The sequence below is a fragment of the Melanostigma gelatinosum genome, assembly GCF_949748355.1.
Source record: "Melanostigma gelatinosum genome assembly, chromosome: 12".
NCBI classification, from domain to species: domain Eukaryota; kingdom Metazoa; phylum Chordata; class Actinopteri; order Perciformes; family Zoarcidae; genus Melanostigma; species Melanostigma gelatinosum.
Window position 1 is genome coordinate 16,514,912 of NC_136645.1, and position 25,491 is coordinate 16,540,402.

Genomic DNA, 25,491 nt, shown 5'->3' on the forward strand with positions numbered 1-25,491 from the left:
GCACACTGCCAGATCCCAAAGAAACGAAAATACCACATATTTGAACCATGACTTACATCCACAGTGTTTTTCTATCAACTTGTGTCTGTTAAAGTTATCATAATACCAAAGGACACTATGACTCACCCTGATGAAAAGCAAGCATGCAGACTTTATTTTAGATATGCATCGATATAGAACATATCAGAGTCCAGGGAGTTCACCACAAGATCATCACATAAACAATAAACAAGAGAATATTGATCTTTTTATTCTACAATATGTGTTATTGTATCATCACACTCTGTCTCAGTATGGGCTCAAGCAAATGTTCCCCAAAGATGATATGTGTTGGCCCCCACACAATGGGTTCTTCACCCCCTTTTCAGCAGAACATAAACCCAATAAAATATTTTCTATTGACACTGGAACCGTTAAGGTGCAGCAGCACAATTAATTACCAGAGGAGCTAAATTGGCAACACTGTGTGACTCTACAGCTTTCCCCTGTGACATTCAGTTTTAGGGATGCCACCAAAGAATAAAGGGAGAGTAATTAATTGTCTTTTAGCAGGGAAACGCAGTACTGACTATGAAAACTGGATAGCACATACAGTATGACACATTATGTAAGTCTTGGTATTTTTGCTTGAACTGGCCTGTAGCAACATCTTATTAAAACGCATTGAAACAGTGTCCTCTTCTGTCCAAGTAAGGACCCTGCAGTGGCTTTTATTTAGCTTTCATATTCATTATTGAGGCATGCAGGGTTGTATTTAAAGTTTAAAGACTTGCAGGTCGGTACTAAGACAAATCCGATGAAGATAATAGAAGGGGTAAGAAAGAGAGGTATTTGAGGTATTTTAACTGATATCATGATATACATATATAGGCATGTAATATACATCCTATACAATTTTGCATGAATACAACAAAGTATGTAGCGCCATCACTAAACTTTTGAAACAGGATCTTTCTGAAGCCACTGCAATGAAAACTCCTGTGACCAGTAAAGTCAACTATGTTCTAAGCTTCCCCCAAATAAAAAATATGTTATAAAAGGCATGTTCATACGATACTGATGTGTAACAATATTTTTCATACCAGCCTATGACATCAAGGGTTTTCAGGAGTTGCTTTGCCTTTTGTAAATAAAGTGCCACTTCAAACTACTAATGGGCAGCAAAATATAAAACATTCACTTTTGGTATAGGCTAATACCAGTAAGCCAGTTTCCTGGAAAATCACAGGAGCACTTGTCCTCTCTAAGGGTGGTGCTGTAGCTAATTTAGCCCGGACTGGCCCTTTAACTCTGACGTTTCAGTTTTCCTCCACGTTGGCCGCACATGCGCAGAGAGCTCCGTCACCTGCTGGATATCAGAAGCGAACAAGGAAGTCGAGCACTGAGGACTTGCTGTCAGGCTAAGCTTAACAAAATACATCTCCGCCGGATAGAAGTTATCGGCTCATCAGCTGTACCAGCGTGACAAGATGTTTAAAAAACTTAAACAGAAGATAAATGAGGAGCAGTCCCCGCAGAGGAATGCGCAGTCGCCCCAGCAGGCCCAGGTTAGTTGTTGTGTTGATAGCTAACGAGCTAAGCTAATGTCTGTTTACATTGCTGAAGGGCTATCGAAGGAAGCTAGCTGTCGCTTCGCAGACGTCATGGTTCACATTTAGAAATTTTTTATTTGTAATATCCCATTTACACATCTTAATAAGATGTCAACTATCGTTTAACAGTTACTTGTATTCTCAGTTGGCCCATTTGTTCTCCTCTAAACGTTAGCGCCATGCTAAGTAATGTAGCATCCCAACTTAGCTGTCATCAGCTGCTGTTAGTAAGGTGCGTTCAAGAAAGCTTGTAACTGGTTCACCACGTCATCTCAGGTAGAAAAGAAAATAAGTCAGCCAACCGTGAACGTCGTTGTAGCCAAAACACGAGTCATGATTTATATAATAGACACAGGCAGTATGGGCGGGTCTGTTTTATGTTGCTTGCATTGGCTGAAAGTTAATGTTTGCTTGCAGCTTTATTAGACATGCAAATCCAGCCAGTACCAACACCAGAGAAACGAGGATTCAACGTAGAAGTTAAAGTAAATAATAATTGTTTCCTGCTGAACTGTAGTTTCCAGTGGGTTCACCATAACCCTGCTGGTCAGGTTCAACCTGTCCTTAAATGCAACTGCAGCTTGTCATTGTTTTTCATATAATGACACAATTTATTAAGTATTCCTCTGTGTTTTGAACAAAGATTATTTGGGTTCTTTAGAGGTATAGTGTATGATTTCAGTGTTTTTACACAGTTTGTGGCATTGCTTTGTGGACTTTCTGTGAACGGTTTGGTTTGCTCTTTATGCCCTGTGGCCCCTGTGTGGACTTCAGTTTGCTACTTGTTTGTGTCTGCAGGTCATCACACTCATTGTCTTGCCGAAAAATGCAAAAGCAGATTGGGTTCAAAGGTGAAGATAGCCAATCAGTTGGGTACACTGACAATAAAAGTTAGATTCGGCAAATATCATAAAGGGGTCAATCAAATAATTGTATGTCAGGGAGCCAACAAACTTGATTTCTCAAAAACCTTGTCAGAATAGGGAAGAATAGCATAGATGTGAGTGTGTAGTTTGGGGATAGGGATGCTGTGATTTTAATACCAACACTATTTTGTTTATTTTAACAGATGGGCAGTGGAGAGCGGCGCAGCAGTCAAACCCCCCCATTTCATTATGATGGCTCTCCCTCTAGCGGTGACAGAGAGGTGAGCATGGGGTCAGCTTCTGATAGATGTGTTTTTAATATCTTTGAGCTCAAACTGCAGCCCGCAGAGATGCCATGTTCTCTCCCCAGCTTATATTCTAATTTTCAAAAAGCAGAGTCATGTTTCTGTCTGTCATGTGTTTTGTTACGCTGAATGCTCCCTCAATAACAAACCAGTCCTTTAGTGCAAGTCAGTGACCAAGGAGCACTTTCAGTTTTCAAAGCGTGTAGGCTATTAATATCCACTATTCGTTATCTACTTTCAAATAAAATACTCTCAGCTCTCTGTCCCAGACTGAACATAATTTGTTAATATGACAAAATATGCACATTAGTCAACGCACTAATTCCCTGAGCGCATTTCCTGAATCGCAGCTGTTGGAATTACTTCAGGCAACAAATGACAATCTGTCCACACAGCGTTCTTATGAGCCAGAATAACATCGTGATAACGGCTGGTGTAGAGTGATCAGCACTGCAATCTATGGTCTCAATATTACATGCGACAATGACTTCGAAATTGAGATAAAATTCAGGACATTTTGCTGTTCATCTTTAAGAGCACACACACACACACATAAATATATATTTATATATACGTATATAGCTTTTATTTAATGACACCCGAGTCATTTTTCTTTACCGTACTGTCAAAAGAGATTCTCATTTAGACATATTGGGAACAGCGTTTTAATGGTGGAGGGCAGACCACAATGCAGCATGTGTATGAATAATTGATGTAACATTCTCCCCGTGTTTTTCTTTCTCTGTTGATTTGTTGCGATATTTTTCGTGGATATGGCCACGGTTATGCAATACGTCTTTGATTCACCAGACGGAGGTAGACTGGCACTGAGATTAAAAGGCCTTAATTACTCATCCATGACACGTTTTTTACATTTTATCACTGCCAGACTCCGAGCTGGAATAGTGCCAGTGCCCCTTTATATCTCAGGTTTTTATCCTCTACTTTCTTCCTCATCCTTTGGAGGCACATGTGTGTTGTTTGTAACTCGGGCCCATGATGGGCCCTCAACTTCTTATCACCGCAGCATATTTCTTCACCTCACAAATCTTTAACACTTTGACATCTCTGAGAGTGTTTATTTGCTTATTGGAGGCAGATTTGGCCGATTTTGTTTTTTTGACAACATCATAACTTACGTCTACATGCAGAGATGTCAAACTGTTATTCATAACATTAATGTTGATTGAGTGTTTCACATTCCCACTTTTCTTACTTTTCTTCCTATTCCATGTAGTCTCACTCTCCCTCTCTCCCCCCTCACTCTCTCTGTCTGTCTGTCGCTCTCTCTCGCTCTCTCTCTCTCTCTCCCCCTCCCTCCCTCCCTCCCTTCCTCCCTCCCCCCATCCATCCACCCACCCATCTCAGTCTCTCTCGGCCAGCCTCGTCTGGGCCGTCTGGCTGGACACTCCCATCAGCGCTGTTTCACACTCATGGTGTTGTTTTTCTCATTGCTCTCTGTGTTCCTCTCCTTCCCCCACCTTTCGTCCCGTTACTGCACTGACGGGGGTCAGATGCTGGCCGGGATGATAGCCGAGCCCGCTTTTCTCTCTGAGTATACTATCTTTGCTCTGGACCATTCAAAACAACCCCAAACGGCCCAGGTAGCCAGTGTGGTGAGTTTGTCCTCACTTCGTGTCTCCTCCTCCTCCTCCTCCTCCTCCTGCTCCTCTTGCCCCGTTCCTTCCTCCCGTCTCCATGCCTCTGGGGACTCGGTAGAGGACTGTGGCCCAAGTAGGGACAGCTTGTTCCCTGCTCTCTGTCTCCTGTTTCCTTTGGATTTAGCAACAAGAAGGCATCTCATATCTAGGCTAACCCTGCATCCGATGGGCGTTCTGGTCTACATTGTGTGCCTTCTGCTGTATGTTGGTGTATAGCCCTACCTTTCAGTTCTTCTAATCTGTCACAGAAGGAAGTATCGCCCCCTTGTCTTTAGGTGTCCTTCGTTGCTTGCCTTATAGACCCCCAACACCCTGTTATGTTGCCTGATGGCCTTTGTTCCCTCGCCCCACAAGTCTGTTTATTTGGAGAGTTGACGTTTTTTCATTTGACAAGCTATGTGCAGGCAATTTAAGCAGTTGAAATGTTAAATTGTTCGTAACTTTTCCAAATAAACAAAAAGACCAGAGCACCTTTTGTAGATGCGCTTGTGGAGCGCTAAAACTAGATGATGTGTGTTCATATGTGGAGGCAGTCAGAAGACTAGAAGAAAAGAACATTTAAAACAATTCATCACATTCTAAATGCAGACACTAAAATCATTTTGCTAACATTTCATATGTCTATTCAAATGTCCAAGATATATTCAATGTAACGTGTAATATGAAGTGTTTGTAATCAAAGGATTCTTGCTCTGCAGCCTGAAGAATTTGAATGTGTTGCAGCTACAAAAACCACCGGTGTCATTATTATCACCACAAATACCTAAAATATATCAATGTCTTTGTCGTGGTCCATCTACATCTTATTCAGGTATTATAAACATGTCCTCACTCCGTCCAATGACAGTAATCTCATCAAACCATCCCATTCATTCACTCATTTTGTTGTTTTTTACATTTTATTTTGGAGGCACAAACTTGTTTTGTCATTTGACGAGCTAAATTTAAGGAATCTCTCCGTCTCTTGGGATTATGTTTGTGTTGGTACTTGATCAAGGTTGTAGTAGTCATGAATACTATTGTGAGTAACATGATCTTGGATCCACCACCACTTTGATTTGAATCAGTTTATTGTTGTCTGTGAGGATTGGGACGTGGTGTGCTTGGTACCGAAAGACAGAAGAGAGATTCAAGTCTTCTACACCGGATTAGACGCGTGATGAAGTAGTATCTATTCACATAAACCCGTGAGAATGAAGTGAGCAGTGAGTTATCGGCTTGTTTAAATCAGGAGTTTACTTCAAAACTTCATCAGTATTTACCTTTCAAGATGGCATCACTTACAGTAAAATGAGCGCTCCCTTTGTACTCATTCAGCTCTATTGACACACATTTACATGCTCATTAAACCAAGCAGCTGCCCCTATACACTGCATGAAAATACATTCAATCATTTGGTTTTAAATCTAAATCCCTGACATAAGAAACACGACAATGACCGTTGCTGCTTAATAAGCAAAAAACAGATCCTGGACGATACATCTCATCAAGAACTTTTCCTCAAGAAACAGGACAGACGTGTTGACTGCACAGTAATCCAGAGGGAGGAGTAGCTCGAAGCTGGACAAGGGAGGAGAACATTTACTTATCCTGATCCTGCTTCTAACAAGTCGACTAAACCAACTAAGCTGCTAAACGTCCACTTAAATTACGATTCTCTTGTAACACAAGCTGCACACGGCACTGCCAAGCATCTTTAATTCAAACACCGGCTGTCCTTCTTGACTTTTAACTGTCTTGTTTGTTCTGACCTCATGGCTGTTCTGTAGTCTAGTCTTAACCCGTTTTGTTTGATGTACGGTAGAGATGCCTTCTTTTTATGTATTTAACCCCTCTGTTTTTTCCAAGTTGCATGAGGGTACCCATTGCCCCTGCATTGCTCTTAGCAATTCTAATATTGCTCCCTCCAGAGTAATCAGGGAGAGCCCCGCTGGGTGTGGATGACTAACTGGTCCAGGACAAGCCCTCTGGCACGGTTGTCCCTTTGTCTCATCATGTACTTTATCTGCAGAGCACCCCTAAAGGAGCAGCAAGATCTCCCAGAGGTAGCATCAACGGGGATGGAAGTGCTTCTCCTCATGTACGTTTGTCACCCATATGATCTTCGTTAATGTTCTAAGGCTCCCGCTCGTTCTTTGTTGTAAAATTTGCTTTGCATGCGATGTCTTGATCCTCCCAACAGAGAGAGGAGATGCCGTCATTTGCCCAGAAGCTACAGTTGAGGGTTCCCTCGATGGAGTCGTTGATTCGCGGTGGTGCCAGTCGGGCCGAAAACCTGTTCCGCTCTCCGTCTAAAGAAAACCTGGTCCGAAGCTCGTCGCGTGAATCCCTGACACCTTTGGGAGAGAACGAGTCCCAGAGCGTCCCCTCTTTTGATCCCCCCTCGGATATCGAGAGCGAGACTGAGGAGCCACCAGGAAGTGCAGAGTCCCTTTCCAAAGAGCAGCTGTTGCACCGACTGCTCAGAGTGGAGAGGAGCCTGGGGAAGTACAGAGGGAAGTATTCGGAGGTGAGCGGCTCCCAGAAGACTCTGATGTTAAGTTGTCAACCTGTTTATCATGTAGCCATAGAAGTGTATAACTCTAGTTACTTTGATGTGTCCTCATTCTTTCTTCCCCCTTTTTACTAACCTCCATTCCTTAACTGCACAGCTGGTTACTGCGTACCGAACGGTGCAACGAGATAAAGAAAAAACGCAGGTAATTTCTTCAGTTACTTCCACGTCGGCTTCTATTTAATTTTTTATTATGTGTTGAAGATATGTGGCATCCTGAACTGATCAGATTTCTGTTTCCTTCCCTTCAGGTCATCCTCAGTCAGAGTCAAGATAAAGCTCTCCGCAGGATAGGGGAGCTGCGGGAGGTAATGGCTATATGTTGTCATCTCTCTTGCTCGGTATCTGTGAATCATTTACGCGTTAGTGAGCATATTGAATGACTTCTAGGAGCTGCAAATGGACCAGCAGGCCAAGAAACACCTACAAGAGGACTTTGATGCTGCGCTGGAGGAGAAGGACCAGATGATCACTGTGCTCCAAACACAGGTGAGTGGTGAGGCACGGGTGGTGGCGTGGAGGTGGTGATGGTTTCTTACGAATGTATAATTATTATTCTTTGTATGGCCTCTCATGTGATTGTGTTTTTCAAGCTCAATAAAAAACAGTGTTGGAAAAAAAGACATGTACAAGACTTTGATTAAACATGGCTGATTAACGAAGAGATAGAAGTCAAAGAAATTAATTGCTTTGAAGGAATTCCATATAATAGTTTTTCTGCAGTGATCAACTAATAAATGTGGCAACATTTTACATTAAATCCCACAAACTTAACTTTATTCTTTGTTGTGATATAATAACTTAAACCATAGAAATTGGCTCAGCCTCTTTTGTGCACTTGCACTATTTGCAAAACATTACAAATAAAAACATAAACGACAAAGAAAAAATAAGTGGCGTTATGTGTATTAAAAGTTACATTTACAAAATGAAATAGAATAAGACCAGATTTGTAAGAATTCAGACACATGTTTATTTCACTCACTGTTTTTTGCTCTTTCTAACAGGTTGCTCTGTTGAAGAAGCGAGCCACGGTGGTCTCTGACGGTGCTGTGCCACCCGAGGGCGACGTCCCTCAATCTGAAGATGCAAATTCAGACTCCACCGCCACACAAAGTCCTCTGAAGGAGCAAGGAGTAGAGCCTGAAGCCACTGAAGGCAAGCAAACTATTCATGTAGATCAGTATTTTGGTTAGAATTAAGCGCAAAAGTTACTGTTTCTGAGAATTATATCAGAACTATTTCTGTGTAGGTGTAGTATTGTTTTATTTTTAACGAGAGCATTTTATGTTCTGGGCAGGAGAGGGCAGCAGTGATCCAACCAAACTTATGGAGGCGTTGCAGAAGCGAGTGAAGAGGCAGGAGAACCTGCTGCAGAAGTGCAAAGAAGTGATGCGAACACACAAGGAGCGCAGCGCCCAGCTGGGCATCGAGAACGAAACTCTGCAGCAGCAGCTGCAAGAGAGACTGCAGGAGCTGGAGAAGATGAAGGTGGTTAATCTGTAATAACAGTGTTGACCATAGTCATGCAAGACAGGGTTGATCAAAAATGAGGCTGGGCTGAGAACACTGTCTTTACTGTTCAGGGTAATTAATGTTGTGCTGCAAAAGTCTCTGCCGGAGTCTTAACGGTCCACTGATAATGCGAGTAAATTATCTCAGGGACACAGAGGCTTGCTCTGGTCTCTCAGAGTCCGAACATCCAAATTCTCTGGCGGAGCTCCAGGGCCGGCGGTTCATGTCATGTCAGCGTGACTCAACCCCTGTTTTCAGTGATTTCAAAACATTTAGCTTCAGATGATCTGGCAGCGTCTGATAAGAAATGTTTGTTGTTCCAAAGACACGGTTTGTAATAATAGACAGCTTGCCCGTCATGCGTGATGATCGACTTGTCGTCATTTTTTTTTTGGCCATAATTGTTGCGTTGAATCTGCTGTGTGTTTGGGAACAGGGCCTTTCCTGTGTCAGGAAAAGCAGAGGTTAACAGGTGTTCAGCCCTCTTAAGCAGCATGAAGGCATCCTGGAGCTGCTGGGTGGTGCTGTGCTCATCGCCTTCCTCAGACAAATATCCCATAAAACAGACCATCTGTCTTAAGATTCCAGACCTTCAGCTCAGGGACTTTTGAATGTATCGTTTACAGTCTGATTGAGAGAGTATTGTACGCTGTATTGTCTTTTTTTCTTTTGTATATTTACAGTAAAACTATTCATTTGTACAATTTGTCTGCATACACACTAATGCCTTGCAGCACACACGGATCAAACAACAGAGAAATACAGACAGTGCAGCGTTTCCTGTTCTGTAATCATTGGTACTACAAGCTGCTGCTGCTAGAACTGGGCTGTAATTTGGGCCGACTTGTTGGTTTAGCTGGGCTTGTGTGCACTCTCTGGTTATTTGGCTTGTGGGTGAGGCATCCTGGGTGGTAGAGAAAACATCTCATTTTGAAGTTATCTGAGCAAAAAGCCAACGCTGGATCCGAAATGACTCTGCGTGAAGTTCAGGACATTCTCATTTGTAATTTTGTCAAACTGTTTGTGTTTCTAGGAACTGCACATAGCAGAAAAGACGAAGTTGATCACTCAGCTGCGTGATGCCAAGAACCTGATTGAACAGCTGGAGCAGGACAAGGTGAGTGAGCGGTTGTTCAGGCTTTAGTCGCATCTTGATTGATGAAGGTCCTGCTGATTCAGACATGACTTTTATTTTTTTGGCTCTGCCACGAAGTAAAGAAGTCAGACACCTTGCAGTCCAACAATGTTTCTCTTAAACTTTGACCCCAGCTCTGCAGGATGGACAGCAGCTCATGACATCTGTGTGAGGAATGCTGAAAGCACTTAAAGTCAAAAACAATTACAGACACTTACAGAGCTTGCGTTTGGGTGTAAAATACCGAGATAGCATTCATCAAATCAATCGGTGTGTCGGTTCATTTGCTCCGACCGTACAGTTGATAATGTGTGATGGCTTTCAGGGAATGGTGATCGCTGAGACAAAGCGCCAGATGCACGAGACCCTGGAAATGAAAGAAGAGGAGTTTGCACAGCTCCGCTCCAGGCTGCAGCAGACTACCGTCCAGAAGGAAGACTTACAGGAACAGAAAGAAAAGGCTGAGAAATCAGGTGAGTGGAATCCACTTCTGTAAGTGAACATGTAAAGGTCTCGTCTGGACATGCTGATGATATATATATTACCTTTTTCTCTCTCTGTCAAAGCATTTGAAGAACTTGAACGAGCGCTGAGCGTAGCTCAGAGGGCGGACGAGGCCCGAAAACAGCTGCAGGTTCAGCTGGAGGAGCGAGTGAAGGACGTTGAAAGAGCCAGTGAGGAAGAGAGGAAGAGTCTGCAGCAGGAGCTCACACGAGTCAAACAGGAGGTCGTCACCATCATGAAGGTCAGAGACTGAATGGCATTACCACATCAGCTGGCTGTTTTGGTTGCATTCGTAGACTAAAACATGTCGTAGTCACTTAATAGAAGTGTTTACATCAGAAAAAACAATAGGAAACAGAAAACGCTTATTAAAAACATTCAAACTTCTGCTACTGACATGGAGGAAACTGCAAGGCAAATATATTTTTATTCATTTTATAATGTATGTTATGCTGTAAAGTGTCTTTGATAACACAGTGAAGCACATATAAATCAGAATTATTATTATTATTATTATTATTATTATTGACATTATTAGAAATCATCGGAGGAAACTGTCGCCAATATGGAAAAACTCCACAGTGAAGCTTTGGCTGCTAAAGAAGAAGAGACGAGTGTCAGAATCAACAAAGCTGTGGTACGTGCCAAAGGTTTTCATTCAGAGTCTAATTTCACAACATAATCGAGTAAATCAGATGAAAAACTATCACTTTTGAATGTTGATGTGATCTGTTTGTGCTGCTCGTGTATTCAGGCGCAATGCAAAGAGGAGTTTGCCCAGTTAGGAAATGAGCAGGAGCAGCAGTCCTCTCTGGCTCTGGAGGATGTAGAGCTACAGAAGGTCGCTCTGAGGACTGAAGCTGATAACAAGGTTAAAGAGATACAGCAGGAGCTGGAAGCTGCAAAAACTGTGAGTTGTTGTTTATTTATTTATTTATATATATATATATATATATATATAGTTATAGTTATATATATATATATATATATAGTTATATATATAGTATATAGCATATATTAAAAGTATTTTCCCATGAAATAGGGGTAAACACAAGTGCTATAATACTTTAAAAACTGTTTTTTTGTTATGTACACACCTTCCTCATTGCCCTTGAAACTTTTAATATTGTACTGTTAATAAATACTAAAATATCTTAATTATTTGTTTTTATAGTTTTTTTGAAAGTTCTTTTTTTTTTAATTAATTTTTTATTGAAAGACACGAGACAATATTAAGACAATACATAGACATAACAACAAGAGGATGACAAGAACAGTGGGATAAAAGCCAGCAAATATCATATAGTCAGTGTGTGTGTATGTGTGCGTGTGTGTGTGAGAATGTCCTTGAACCTTTTGAGATGGAGGGAAAAATATATATATAAAAATAATAATTAAGAAGAAAAAAAACACAACAAACCAAAAAAAAAAACAGGTAAGTATGTGTGCATATGGATGTTCATGTATGCATGTACATGGGTTTCAATTGGTTGTCCGGCAAGAAAAACAAAACTGAAATCAACAATAGTAAAAAATACACAAAAATATATATATATACCGGTGTATATATACTATACATATTTCAATATTAATAGAATGGGTGGTGTCACGTTTGCAGAAACATGGTGAGGGATGACCAGGTGGAATGGTGTTCTGTTGTATTGTATATGATGGATGAGGTTAGATTTTCCATTGAAATATACGCTATCATTAAGTTTCTCCAGTGTGCGATGTGTGTATTATTCCTTGATCCATGTGTTTTCATAGTTTAACTGCAGTGACTTCATCGAATGATCTTGTGTGCTTGCAGAGAGTACTGGAGCTGGAGAGCACTCTGGAGAAGATCTCTCAGGATGGATCAAGTCTCTCCCAGGAACTTTCCGGTCAGCTGGACGAGCTGAAGAATAAACACAAAGAGCAAATCTCTGCATTAAAGGAGAAGCACCGGGAGCAGCTGGAAAAGCACAAGGGCACCCGAACCCAGCTCAAGGAAACCCACAGAGTTGAAGTGGAGACCCTTCTGAAAGATAAAGACCTGCAGCTCCAAGCACATGTTGAAGACATGAACCAGAAAACTTTGGAGAAACTGGATGCAAAGCAGGCCGAGCTGGAGGCAGTGTCCGCTGAACTTTCTGAGGCTTTGAACAATAAACAGCTCCTGGAGGGGAAGTTGCTGGCAGCTGAAGATGCTCATAGTTCAGCACTGCAGGAACACGAGAAGAGGTTTCAGGATCACGCGGAGAAGCACAATGTAGAGCTCGCAAATATCAAACAGGAGCACGAGCAGTCGCTTGGAGGTATGGAGAAAACTCTGAAGCAGGAGCTTAACGTGTTGAGGATTGTTCTGACAGAGAGGGAAAAGGAAATCAAAGAACACACGCTAAGAGAAAAAACACTAAAGAAACAATCGAAATCCACTGTACAAGAATTAAATGTCAAAGTCAAGGAGCTGGAGGAGCTGCAGCAATGTTTGTCACAATCCCAGCTGGAAAGTGGGAGCCTCAAGGATTCTAAAGCACAGTTGAGTAAGATGTCCGAGGATCTTGATCAGTGTCAGAGGGATTTGACAGATATGGAGCATCAGTTTAAAGCAGCAAAGAACGACTGTCAACAAAAGGAGAAGGCGCTTCAAGAACTGAAGGACCAATTTCAACAGACCAAAAAGCAGCTTTCGGAGCAGAAGAAGTCATTTAATGCAGAACTCAACACTACGCAGGAAGAAGTCGCTCGCCTCAAGAAACAGCTGGATGATGAAAAAGCTGCCCTCGAGAAAAAGATGAAAACCACCATTACTGAGTTGGAAGACAAGCTGAAAACACAGGAAACAAAAATGGAAAAGATCAAACACAAGGCCAAAGAAATGCACGAGAGTTATAAGAAGAAGCTGCAGCAGAATGAAGAAACCATGAAGAAGGAACTCGCAAAGAAGGACCGAGAGCTTCAGCAGACGGAGCATCAAGTACAGGAGAAAATTGTAGAGATGTCCCAAAAAAGTTCCCAAGGCCTCAGCAGTGCGATGTCGGAGCTGCAGGCCAACCACAAGGAAGAAGTGGAGAAGCTCAACAACACGCACACGCATGAGGTTGAGGAGCTGGAGCATCGTTGGCAGGAGAAGTTGGGACAGCAGGAGGAAGAGTTAATGGAGAAACACTTGCACATACTGCAGGAGAAGGCTCAGGAACTGGAGGATGTTTCGCAGCAACTCTGCAGAGGCAAGGAGGGGAACGAGCAAGTGTGGTGTGAAATAAAGGATTTAAAGGAGGGCCTGGCTATCCGAGAAACCACTGTGCAGAAGCTGCAGGAAGAGCTTAACGAAGCGGCGGTGAAGCTTGAAGGCTTGTCTCAAAGTGAGGCGTTGCTCAAGGAGCAAATGGAGTCAGTGGAGAGGAACCTCAACCAAGCTCTGAACGAGAGAAGCTCCCTCCAAGACGAGCTCAACGCGACAAAGGAAGAGAACGGGGAGAAGGTGAAGACCTTGTCGGGAAAGTTGAAGGAAACGGAGAAGCAGTGTAAAGCTCTGAAAGGCTCCAGATCTAAGGAAAGCAAGGACTTGCAGAAACAAATGGAGGGAACTGCGATTCAGCTACAAGCCAAGGAGGCAGAGTTCCAGCAGCAGTTAATTACGATCACAAACCAAATGGAGCACTACTGCAAGGAGGTTCAGTCCAGAGTGGAGTGTGGATCTAATGAGCTGTGTCAAAGAGTTGAATGTAGGTTAAAGCAGCTGAAAGACGGACTGCTCGGCAGTCAGAAGAAGGTAGTGAATCTCAAAAACGTCATCCTCACTAAAGTAGATAGAATCCGCACTTTAGAGGAGAACCTCCGCCAGCAGACGGAGGAGAATAAGAATCTATGCATTTCACTGGAGCAGATGTCCGCTCAGGTAAACGCTCATCTGGAGCATGTCAAAGCCTTAACACATGACCAAGAGAATCGTTCTCAGTCCGTCCACGAGACAGCTCTGCAAATTGAGGAGCTGAGTGACGCAAACCGACTCATGTCGGAAAGTATGAAAACAAACGAGTTGCATATCCGTGACCTGGAAAGCATCGCCGGTGACTTGAAAAATCAGCTCGCAAGTAGCGTAAAAGAGAAGGAGGAAGCCATAAATCAGCTGAGTCGGCAGTATAAAGAGGAGAGACAACAGGCGGCTGCTCGAACGGAGGAGGCCGTTGAGAGATTAGAGCAGGAGAGACAGTCTGCTTTAGAAGAGGCGGAAGCACTCAGGAACAGTCTCTGTGAGTATGAGACCACGTTCACCCAGAATGACAACACTATCGCCTCTCTGCAGACCAGGCTCGACGAGCTGGAGCGAGAAATCTCTGAGAAGAATGAAACCCTGCGGGGGCTCACGGCGAGCATCGACAATCAGTCCATCAGCAAGTCTGAGATGGACCAGGCGCTGAGCGAGAAGGAGCAGAAGGTCAGCGGTCTTACCTCGGAGCTGGAGGGTAGCGTCCGTCGTCTCGGCGAGCTCCAGGAGCAGTTGGCCTTCAAGACGAAAGAGTGCGAGCAACTCACAGCTGACTTCAAACAGCAACACGGCGTCAGGGAGAATGAGAAGAGAGAGCTGGTGGAGCAGCTGCAGCAGACCCAGATGCAGTGCACTCAGAATGGCAGTGTGGAGCAGGAGATGGTCGAACAACTCCGCTCCCTCGAGGAAGACAACCAAAAGTGCAAACGCCAGCTTGAAAGCCAACGGGAGGAATTTGAGAGGGTGAGAGATGAGATCCTCAAGAGCAAAGAGGAGAGCGTGAAGGCAGCTGAGGAGAAGTTGTCTGCAGAGAGCGCCCGGAAAGTATCGGAGCTGAAGAAGAAGGCCGAGCAGAAAATCGCTCAGATTAAGAAACAGCTGACCTCGCAGCTCGAGGAAAAGGAGCAGGCGGCGAAGGCTCTTCAGGCCAGCCTGGAGGAAACCGAGGGCAGCGTGGCGTCCGGCAAGCAACACGCCGAAACGTTGGAGGAGAAAACGAAAACACTGGAGGAAGCTCTCGTCAAGCTTAAGGAGGAGCAGGAGCAACGGCTTGAGCAGACTCTGAGTAATGAGAGGCTCGAGAAAGAAAAGTCTTTCGAGGAATTGAAAAACTCGTACGAAGAGAAGTTAGCGGCGCTTCAGAGAGATGCAGCGCAGGAAGCGGACCTCAAAGGAACTGAGTTGGCGCTCCGCGAAATTGAGGCAAAGCTGAAAGAAGCAGAAGAGCGGAATGGAAACCATCTCGCAGAAATCAATCGCCTGAAAGAAGAAATATGTGAGAAGGATGCCCGGCTTGAAGAACATCAGGCCGCTATTAAGCAGCTTCCGAATCCGCCGGGAGCCGAGGCTGAGGTGAGGGTGGAACGTAGCAGCCTCCAGGAAACCAAGAGCGTGATGCAGACCGAGACGGGAAACCACTCGTCGATGCAGGAAGTGGACGGCGATTCTCCGGAGTCTCTCAAGAGCAATCTGAGTCAGCTGAAGAACGAGAAAGAGAGAATCCACAAGGACTTCGTCCGGCTACAGAAAGACATTCGAGCCCTGAGGAAGGAGCACGAACAGGACCTCGAATACATGAAGAAAGAGCTGCTCGAGGAGAATGAGCAAAAGCTGAAGTAAGTCCACGATGACATGTTGTTAATGAATTGTATTTAAGCTTGTGGTGCCCATCATGATTTATTGCATTTCCTTTGCTCTCCGCTCTAATAGACTGGAGCTGGAAGATATGGCGATGAAGCACAATTCTGCTCTCAAGCACTTAATGAGGGAGTTCAACACGCAGATGGCTTTGAGAGAGCGGGAGCTTGATACGGCGGTGAAGGAGACCATCGGTGAGGCGGCAGAAAGTCATTCTGCTTTCATGACATGAACCTTCACAGCTGTGTCGTAGAGCATGGGAGATAAGGGCTTGAGACCACTGTGTTTCGCTGTGGTGAAAACATTTCCGTATACGACCAAATAACAATGGAAAATCTAAGTGAATATGATTAACTTACGTGTATAACAGCAGGGTGGAATAACTACACGGACACATTTTTAATCACCACACTGGGCGGAAAACAAGAATGAAGGGATCATTGCGTCTGAATTGCCGTGTTTCTGTGTTTCCTTAATGGTTTGAATCGTGTTACTTTCCAAGTGTGTGACTGAGCGGTTTGGAATATGAAATAGTTGGGGTTGTTTTAAGTGCTAACTCTGGCTTCCCCCCCCCCTTTCCTCGAGCCAGCGAAGGCCCAGACTGTAGAGACGGAGCTCATGACGAGCCATCACGAAGAAGCCACTGAGCTGAGGAAGGTGATTGGCGAGAAGGAGGATGATTTGCACCGAACTGTTCAGAAATATGAAGAGGTTTTACAGGTACTAAAATATGAAGCTGAAAAAACATTTTTTCCCCTCAAACAAGACCCCATTTTATACAGTCTGCTTACCCTGAAAAATCAATGAACCCCACCCACCATTTAGAAGCTATCACTGCACTCGTTGGCAGTCTAAAGCAGAGGTTCCCAACATCTTTTTGTCAGACATTTTTATTCATCTCAACTGTTATAACTCCACTTCTCACATGCTAACTAATTTAGATTCTTAATCACGTTGTTAGGATGTTTTAGCTGAATTAATATGTTATTAGATTAGACAATAAATTCCACTACTTTACAATCTGCCTACATATCTGCTCCTTGGTGGACTCACTGGTCTAAAAAAACCAACTTGACTCAGTCATCAATGAACGCCTGCTGAATGATTCATATTTGGAAACTGGTCAAGTGATTTCTGAAGAACAGCGTCTGGTATAAAGCGTCTGCTTGAGCTGTGACGCTGAGATGTAACGTAGGAAATGACTCAGCCGCCGTTCTTTATTTATTTTTTTCCAGAGCCGAGAGGAGGAGATGGGAAACAGAGTGTGGCAGGTTCAGAAAGAACTGGAGGAGTTGCAAGCAAAGGGCAACGACCCCACCGAGGTACGAACATCTACATACATGTTCACCAGGTCCAACAGCTGTCGATGCATTGGGAACATCTTTTGCATTTACACAGATGTAGACAATCATACCTGCAGCCATTAAAGTCCATTATATACGAGACTGGAGGTTTAGATTAAATTCATACAGCGATTCTGCTGAAACCATCAGTCCATTGTGAGGTTACTTTGTGATGGCTGAATGAAATAACAATGGCTGTTTAAAATCTCTTCCCTCCTCTGGGAAGAAGCTGTCTGATGGAAGAATTACTCCTCTTCAATGACTTCCTGATCCGGATGTATTTTTTTGCGAGGTCGTCCCAGACACCTTATTATTTGAACAGTTCACATCCACGTTAACAGACTTTGGCAGTGATCGGTTGTCATCCCCTTCGTCTTACCTTTTGTAATTGAAGGAGTCCGCCTAAAAGCTCGGGGACGATTTGCTCGCATACTTCGCTCTGATCACGCTCTGGCTCCAGTCGTGTGGCTGCTCTCCAAAGAGCGCCGGATGCCGTGGAGCTCGTTCGAATCACTCAGGAATGTTCCCCTCGGAAAAAAAAAAAAAAACCCAGAGATTGTGAGGCAGCAGCCAACCTCAATCCCTGTTCTCAATTATCATCGTACGAGGTGATTCCGGGCTTTAGATTTATACTCCAGCAATACTCACGGGCATGATGTGCACACTGGAAAAGGGCCAGATGGGACAAATGTAGTCCAGGGAGACGTTTTTTACCCAGGTGTTGAGGTGCCATGAGACCCCGGCACAGATTCTTCTACCTTTTACACCGTGTCCAACACAACGCAAACACAAAGAGTTATGCTGCTCTCTGTTGCATTCTTCCCTGGTGAGGTAATAACTTCATGAGTGGATTGTATGGGTTCATGCTGCGGGAGGCCTCTCCTTACTACAGGCCTCACAAACCATAATTCATTCAGACGGTGAGTCAGTGTGTGTCTCTCCAAAGAGACATCAGAGCAACACGCTTTCACAAGTCCAGTTTAGACTGTTTGTGCAGACGCAACTGGGTCCTTTTGGTTGTGCTGTGCAATTAAAGATAAGACAGGTGTGTGTTGTTCTGTACGGTCATTAACATTTCACAGACCAAAAACCAGCAGCGTGTCTGTCCGTCTCTCAGCCCTTTGGGACGTCTTCATATTAATATTGTTTACTCTCACTACACATGTATTTGTTTATTCTATTGTAACATACAGTATCTTCCCTTTTTTCTTCTTCTTTTGGGCACAGATGAGCGCAGAAGAACTACAGGTATGTTAGCTGGCTCCAGTTTCACTGCTTTTACTGTCCCTATTATTCCAGTCCATTACGACTGTAAAACAATTGTTTGCGTCATAAAACATGCGTCATTGACAGGCACATGTGTTTGTGCTTTGCATTACTTGTTCCACCATAAACCGTCCACTTCTCACCGACGGTAATGCTTCCGTCCTCCTCTACCTCAGGCTGTACTGGCCGAGAAGACGACTCTGCTGAGCGAGGCTCGTCTGAAGGAGCAGGGCTTCGTTGAGAGGGTGAGTGTTGGGCCTCGGGTGTCCTCTTCAAGTGAACAGCACATCCCATGAAGTGTATTCCCAGGATTTCGGGTGGCCCTCCAGCAAGAGGAGCTACTGCTCTCCTGCTGCATCAACTTAATTACAAAGCACATCTGTTTACATTTGGTTTAACCCCATAAACAATCACAGCAACGCCTCCCACAGTTTCTCTCACAAACATCCCCCGAGGATGATAACAAAATGCTAAATTAGGCTAATGCACAGGATGAACCCACTGGGGTCAAATAGCTTTTTTTTGTAAATGATTAATCTGTGCATGCGCCGTTTGTTTCTCCACGGTAGATTCACTCGCTCGAGGACAAGATTAAATGTTTCCCCCGGACCACTGTTGTAACTCATCTCGGGAGCACATTTACAGGTAACGTTAACACCGTGAATCACTTAGTTCTGCTTCTTGAGCCAATTTCCTGTTAGCTCAGCACAACAAAGATGCCACGCAAAATGCTGAAACACGGTGCCATACCATGGGAAACATGGATTGTGGTATTGTAATGGGGATTCTTTTTTTTTTTTTTTAGAGTAGCTGCTCTGTAGGATCTCAGAGGTGGTGTTTTGATAACACTAACGGTGCCTGATCTACCAGTCCCCTCATCGCTTCATGGATCAGAGATAGGACAAGAGATGGTCTGGTTTAAATATGCTTTTGAGAACATTTAAGCCAACTTAGCCCGGCAGAAGGCTTACTGGTTAAGAGGAGCGCTGCGGCTATAATTAGGGTTTGGTTAAGGTTAGTTTAAAAGAGAGGCGGTCTACATCTAGTGAGGGTTGGGGTGAGACAAATAACCGCTGTGGTTAAGGTAAGCCTCTGGGTGCTGACTGTAAGTCGACGCAGAATCCCCAAGTGAATCATAAACCGCGTGTGTGTGTGTGTGTGTGTGTGCGAGCGAGTTGGACCCTCCTCTTCGAGCTTCCCTGCTGGTGAGACCCCATCGTTGGATTTAATGGGCTTTGCAGATTTTAGTCTTCACGTTTCCCACACAGACTTTTACTTCTCAAATCCACTACGTGCAACACACATACGGTACCCACGCTGGCCTGTGTTACTTTGGATTCCAGTACTCATTAGCGAGAGCATCTTTCGCTCGTTATGAATCTTCTTAAAGAACAGAGGTTTTCAGGTAGAAGGGCCCTTCAGAGGGCTGTTTAGAGATGGTTTCATGTGGGGGCGGGGCGGTCGGCTCCGCTGGATCAACATGAGGTCAGGAGGACAAAGGCTGTGGGATTTATTGGTGACCCAGTAACCTCACACAAGACATCAAAGACTTCTCCATCACCACTTCCTCTCCTCTAATCGCACGGTCTCTCCAGGTCAATGCAGCGGCATTCAGCTTCGTCTGAATGATAATCCCTGATAAGCGCAGACCAAGTGGCCGTTGTTCTGTACTGAAGACCCGATGGGGGTGTTTCAGTGGTAGAGGCAGTCGTCTTAAGTGTTACCAGCCCTATAGCACAGTTTCCCATTCATAGTTGTGAGAGGCATGGTGGCGTTATAGCTTTGGGCGTGGAAGTAGAGCGTTCATTCTTTGACTCTTGTGGTGTTAGTGTGATCATGCTGAGCGTTGCCGTTCTTTCCTGTGCTTATAGTTGCTGCTTAATTTGAGCCCATACCTGTGCAGAAAGTGGCTCTCTGTGTATATGGTTGCTAACACAAACATGATGCTCTGGGTTGTTGTTCTTTTATGACGTGTCAGAAGTCAGCTGGAGCGTTTGACAGTGACAGGCATTGTTGTATTGTTTGTCTTACTCGAAAAAAGTGTCATGTTTTTAAAAATGTGTCCTGATTTAGATCTCTGAGCAATGTTTTATTTGTATTTATTTATTTGTTGCTGTTTTTATACAGTAAGTCTCATGAGTTACAGCATCTCTTTTACCAGAGAGACCTGTTGATTATGCATCGTTGTGTGGCTGACCAGGTCTCGGATGATTAAATGGCTGTTTTTGCTTGTTTTCACAGAACCGGCATACAACAGCAGTGCACCTACAGAGACGGAGTATCTGAGGAAGGTGTTGTTTGAATACATGATGGGACGGGAAACAAAAGTATGCCTTTTATTTTCTTGCATTATGATACTTTAAAAACATGTGATTGTTTTATGTGCTTCAATTTTCTGTTTTTTTTGTTCCTATTTTCTAATATTACTGAATGTCAGATATTGAATATCTGTCTCCATCTTGGTTGGTTGACTGTGAAAACTTCGGGAAATGTTTAAATTCAGTTTTTCATGCTGCAGATGGTTAGCGTTTAGGACGTCGTATAAAAGTCACGTTGTGTCCAGTCTTCTTGGGTATAACGAACAGCGATCTCAATAATTAACAGTGCTTGACCTGGTCCTAAAGTCAGCGGGACTGTCCCAGCTCCTCGGCAAACAGTTAGTCTTCATGGCAGCATGGCAGACCACCCCGGCGTGGAGGATGTCCCCCCAGGCTGCCTGCTAGCATACACATCTTGCATGACGCAGCTTTGCCATTTAAAGACATGCTGGCCTTGTTTAGTGTTGCGCGGTTAGGTTTCCTACACAGCGGCCCTGTTTCTGATTATCCCCCGTGTTTATGGGGAAAGGCATGCACCCTAGATAGGCCTGGACTTGATTCTTTTTAAATGTTTGTTGGGCTTTAATTGTCAAAGAACAAGCTCCATTTGTTACAGGTCATGGTGTCAAACGTAGCTAGTCTCTTCTCTTCTTTAATATCTTATTGTCAAGCTTATTTATTGTTTGTTTGTTCCTCATCCACAGACGATGGCCAAAGTGATTACCTCCATGCTGAAGTTTTCTCCAGACCAAGCGCAAAAGGTTTTGGACAAAGAAGACTCAAAAGCGGCTGTAAGCATCCGTTTACCTTATGAGGATACTTCCACTCGCTAAAGTCCCCTCAGTCCTCTTGCACTTATCAACACACATGACATACAATTCTTCATCGCTGATTGGATGATTAATTGATTTCCTATCTGTACCTCCACAGCCTTGGTTACGCGTGTGAATGATTGGGGTATTTATGGATGAAGATCTGCTGCTGCCGAAGGGGAAGACTCATGGATTTGGTCAAGCCCTTCTTTCTGCATTTCTTTTAATTTTATGTGTGTGTGTGTGTGTGTGTTTGTATGTGTGTGTGTTTGAGCACACAGGGGCATAATCGTGGTGTGTGTGTGTGGTGAGGTATGCTTGAGTATAATCTAATGATATGAGGGAATTAGAGAATATGCCAGAAACACAAATCTTCCATGAATCTACTTTTTTTTTCTGAAATTAAGTTTGTTAATTTATACGTTTTAGATGAATGAAAGTGTTTTCTTCTTGTTTTAGAATATCTTTATACAGATTGGCTTGTGCAATAAATGATATAATGATCACGTATTCCTGCTGAAGGGTCAGTTGATTTCTAGGTTTCTGTGTTGCGCTGTTGTCTGAATCACTTCCTCTGTTAAATGACCCTTTAACTGTGCACCCGCACCACATTAAGGTATACCTGTGGACCCTGTTTGTTTAACACAGCTTTTCTATGCTTTATATTGTGTCACTACACTGACATAGAGACACAAAAACACAAACTGTAAATTGTACTAATTAAGACTGTACTACAGGGCACTATATGACTTGCTATACATTTTCAGACTGACAAAATAAATCTTATTTACTGAACTCCTTTTGTCACTCCTGTATCTTTATTGCCATTCAGTATCTTAAGGTACGTGTTATATCCAAGAGCTTGTCTTATTACCTGGTTTTAATTGTTTGGTCTGTCTGACAGAGGATACATTATGATAACATCCTGCAGAAATGGACGCATGTGCATATTTTCATATGAAGGACACACATGTGTTAGACCATTGAAACCGTCATTTAATGGGAATCAGAATAAACTTTATTGGTCAAGTATGTGAAGTTATACAGGAAACTTTGAGCATATAGCCAGCCTGTTACAGGTCAGATTGTTGGTATCTACTTCTATTGGAAGATTTTGCTGTATTTGTTTGACTGGACACAACTGGTGATTGGGTTGCAAGTAGACATTGATTTTCCTTTAAAGGGACACCCGTCACACATGTATTGGGAAGTACTGCTGTTGTATATAATGTATTAAGATGATTTGTCTCCAGAAACCATATTGGAGTGGGTTTGTATTTTGTAAAATTTTGCAACAAAAGCTCTCTTATTAGAAGCTTTGAATTCCTTATATTACAACGTTTACTCATGTCTTTTTCCAATTGTGCTGACTTTCAAAGGAATTGCAATATCCCTGGGGATTTGTGTGCCAACAAGTAAAATCAATAAACTTCTCATTGAAATGAAAGCTTTTAAAAAATATACTAATGAGGGCGTTACACTGTTCATTGTTACTGGAAAACGTTAGATGGCAGCAGTGCGCCCTCATCGCTCAATTTAGGTGAGTGGAGTCCCCAAAGCCCACGGATGAAATGTGATGCTTTGCGCCTCAAAACCATCCGCGTCTCCCCATGACCGCGTTACCAGTGTCAGGGTACCAGAGTGAAAACACGCGTTCCGGTTTCACCTGTCACATTAAAACCCTCGGTGGCCTCCGCGACTTGTTCGAGCAGTTCGATCGGCGGTGATGCTTTTATTTTGACTAAAACTTGGTTCATCCGGTCGTGTCCCGGCTACCCCTTGCTAACTTGACGCAAGTGACCGCATTTATCTCCACGGCCGGGGCAGTTGTTGCCTGCGAGCAACAACTTTCTCAGATTGACACAGAATGGAGAGAAGCTGACGCACCGTTATTTACCGGACCGTTAACTTTCCTCCTGCCATCACAGCCTTCACGCTGCGTTAGACCAGGAAAGTATAACTGAAAGATAGTTTTGTAACAGTTTGAGCACTGAAGAGCTGACAATTTCCCCTTATTATTTTTTTTCCCCCTTCTTCTTTTTGGACGCTTTAACCGCGTTATTACGCATGATGCGCCAAGAGATGGCAACTCCTCGGAGACACAAAACGGGAGTACAACAAGTTTTTTATGCTTATCTCTCTATTTCAGTGGCTTATTCTTACAATATAGATCTAGAACATCCTTTGGTGTTTCGCGGACCAAATTCAAGTTTTTTTGGCTACTCTGTGCTGGAGCATTATCATGACAACACACGCTGGTGAGTCCCATGTTTTACTGGAAATGTTGAAATATTCTGTCAATGATGCACGGAGTTTGTACTTTTGAAGCAAATGTCTGAGGGTATCTAGAGCTCCGGCTGCATCCACATCCAAATGCATGCAAAACAATCATTCTTACTGTTCTCAATGAAACGCCATTTCTGTTGGCGCTGTGACTTTTTCTGCTTGCAAAAGATTTTCTTTTATTTCCAGGTTTTAGTGGCGCATTTTAAAGACACTGTACGGTGTTTGTCCCATCCTCTATCCTCTCCTCATTTCTGCAGGCTTATAGTAGGTGCTCCAAGGGCAAACTCAACCTACAGTAGCTCTGTGCACTCTCCTGGAGCTGTATATAAGTGTCGAGTTCACAGCAACCCAGAGCGCCGCTGCACAGAGATGGATCTGGGAAGAGGTCAGTCCCCACTGCCTGCAGCATAAATATGAGAGCATTGACAAACTCTACTGCAACCTCAGGGCAACACATGCACCCTCAAACAACAGAAAAGTTCACTCTCTGGTGGTACAGTGAGTCCACACACACGCATTGATCCTTCCTGCAGCTTTTTCTTCTCTTTGCCTAAACTCCCCCAAGCATCTGTTTTGTTTTATCAGAATAATGCGGCTTTATACTGCTCTTAACAGTGCGACAGTTGTTCTTCATGGTTCTGAACTTGCTTTTTGGAGTCATCCAAAAGACAAGAGGGCTCTGTGTGCAGAGTCCATAAATATTTTTGATAAAGATGATTTAGCTTCTGCTCATATTTTCCAAGCACGTGAGCCAACCCCCCCCCCCCCCCCCCCCCCCCCCCCACCAGCCTCGGCTCTGTTCTTGTGGGGTGCCGGGGGTGCAGGTGTAGCTTTAATATTAACTCTGTGCTCAGTCAGTGTGTCACCATAAAAAAACATACATCGCAGTGAGCGTGTGCTGCTTGGTGCTCAGTGGACCAGAGGAGCTGAACTCTGACGGGCCTCTGGGAACACACAACACACACTGACACACTACATGCTACACAGCTACATGCCATTGTGCTGAATCAGTTGTCTGCAGGAAGAAAGAGAATAAACTTGAGGAAGGGAAATAGTGATTATGTCAGAGTTGGACTGTTAAAAAGTTGTCCCTGACATTTTGAAGTGTGATTTACTTTCTTTTGGCTTTGTTCTTCTAACTATGCACATATGTAAATAGCATTACAAAGAAGTATGCATCTTTGACTTGTTTAACACTCAAATATTTATATTGATAGCAACCTCAAAAGTCCCGTGTCTTTGGTCTCTTCCTTAATGTAATAACAGATTTTATTCCTTTGAGTAAAATTGACTGCTGACAGCTGTACAACCTATACAGCATTTAAACCTGTGTAAACATCCCACACGCATTAAGCAGGAATGAAGACAGAAACACAGAACGCAAAGAGCTGAAAATGGCTGACAAGTTAACAAGTTATTTGCTCCAAGAAAACCTCCGTCGCGATGACTCAACGTCTGCAGAAACTGCTCTCGTTGCCTTTCAGGAAACAAGCCGAGACAGTCGTGTGGGAAGACGTGCCAGGGAGACAGGGACGACGAGTGGATGGGGGTCAGCCTGGCCCGCCAGGACAGAGCCAACGGCAAAATACTGGTGAGTTCAGGGACGCACCGCCGCACTCACCTCCCCAAGTTGTTTAATGCGAACCACGTACACTCGTAAAAGCAGACCATATTAGACCGACATCATTGTTGCTGATGTCTTACCATGAACCACACTGTTGAA

General features: G+C 43.7%; 2 protein-coding genes across 3 annotated transcripts in view; both read left to right on the forward strand.

Annotated features, from left to right (window-relative positions):
- Positions 1-1,372: 1,372 nt before the first annotated feature.
- On the forward strand, positions 1,373-22,277 carry golga4 (golgin A4). Of its 2 annotated transcripts, XM_079280550.1 has the most exons (24): positions 1,373-1,547; positions 2,662-2,739; positions 6,436-6,504; positions 6,607-6,933; positions 7,076-7,123; positions 7,230-7,286; positions 7,369-7,467; positions 7,986-8,136; positions 8,279-8,469; positions 9,527-9,610; positions 9,954-10,101; positions 10,195-10,373; positions 10,671-10,769; positions 10,887-11,042; positions 11,943-15,721; positions 15,816-15,937; positions 16,333-16,463; positions 16,979-17,065; positions 18,314-18,334; positions 18,529-18,597; positions 18,922-18,997; positions 20,594-20,679; positions 21,375-21,461; positions 21,601-22,277. In XM_079280550.1, the coding sequence occupies exons 1-24, from the start codon at positions 1,470-1,472 to the stop codon at positions 21,616-21,618; spliced, it is 6,240 nt and encodes a 2,079-aa protein (XP_079136676.1). In that variant the 5' UTR covers positions 1,373-1,469; the 3' UTR covers positions 21,619-22,277. The 2 variants fall into 2 exon arrangements, with proteins under 2 accessions (XP_079136676.1, XP_079136675.1); XM_079280549.1 differs by lacking the exon at positions 21,601-22,277 and having other exon boundaries at positions 21,375-21,594.
- Positions 22,278-23,485: 1,208 nt separating this feature from the next.
- The window catches only part of itga9 (integrin, alpha 9), a 45,268-nt gene continuing 43,262 nt past the window's right edge, over positions 23,486-25,491 (forward strand). Inside the window, exons 1-3 of the mRNA XM_079280682.1 lie at positions 23,486-23,740; positions 24,026-24,153; positions 25,253-25,359. Of these exons, the coding sequence (XP_079136808.1) occupies positions 23,550-23,740; positions 24,026-24,153; positions 25,253-25,359 (426 nt within the window). The 5' untranslated portion in view covers positions 23,486-23,549. The remainder of the gene's footprint in view (positions 23,741-24,025; positions 24,154-25,252; positions 25,360-25,491) is intronic.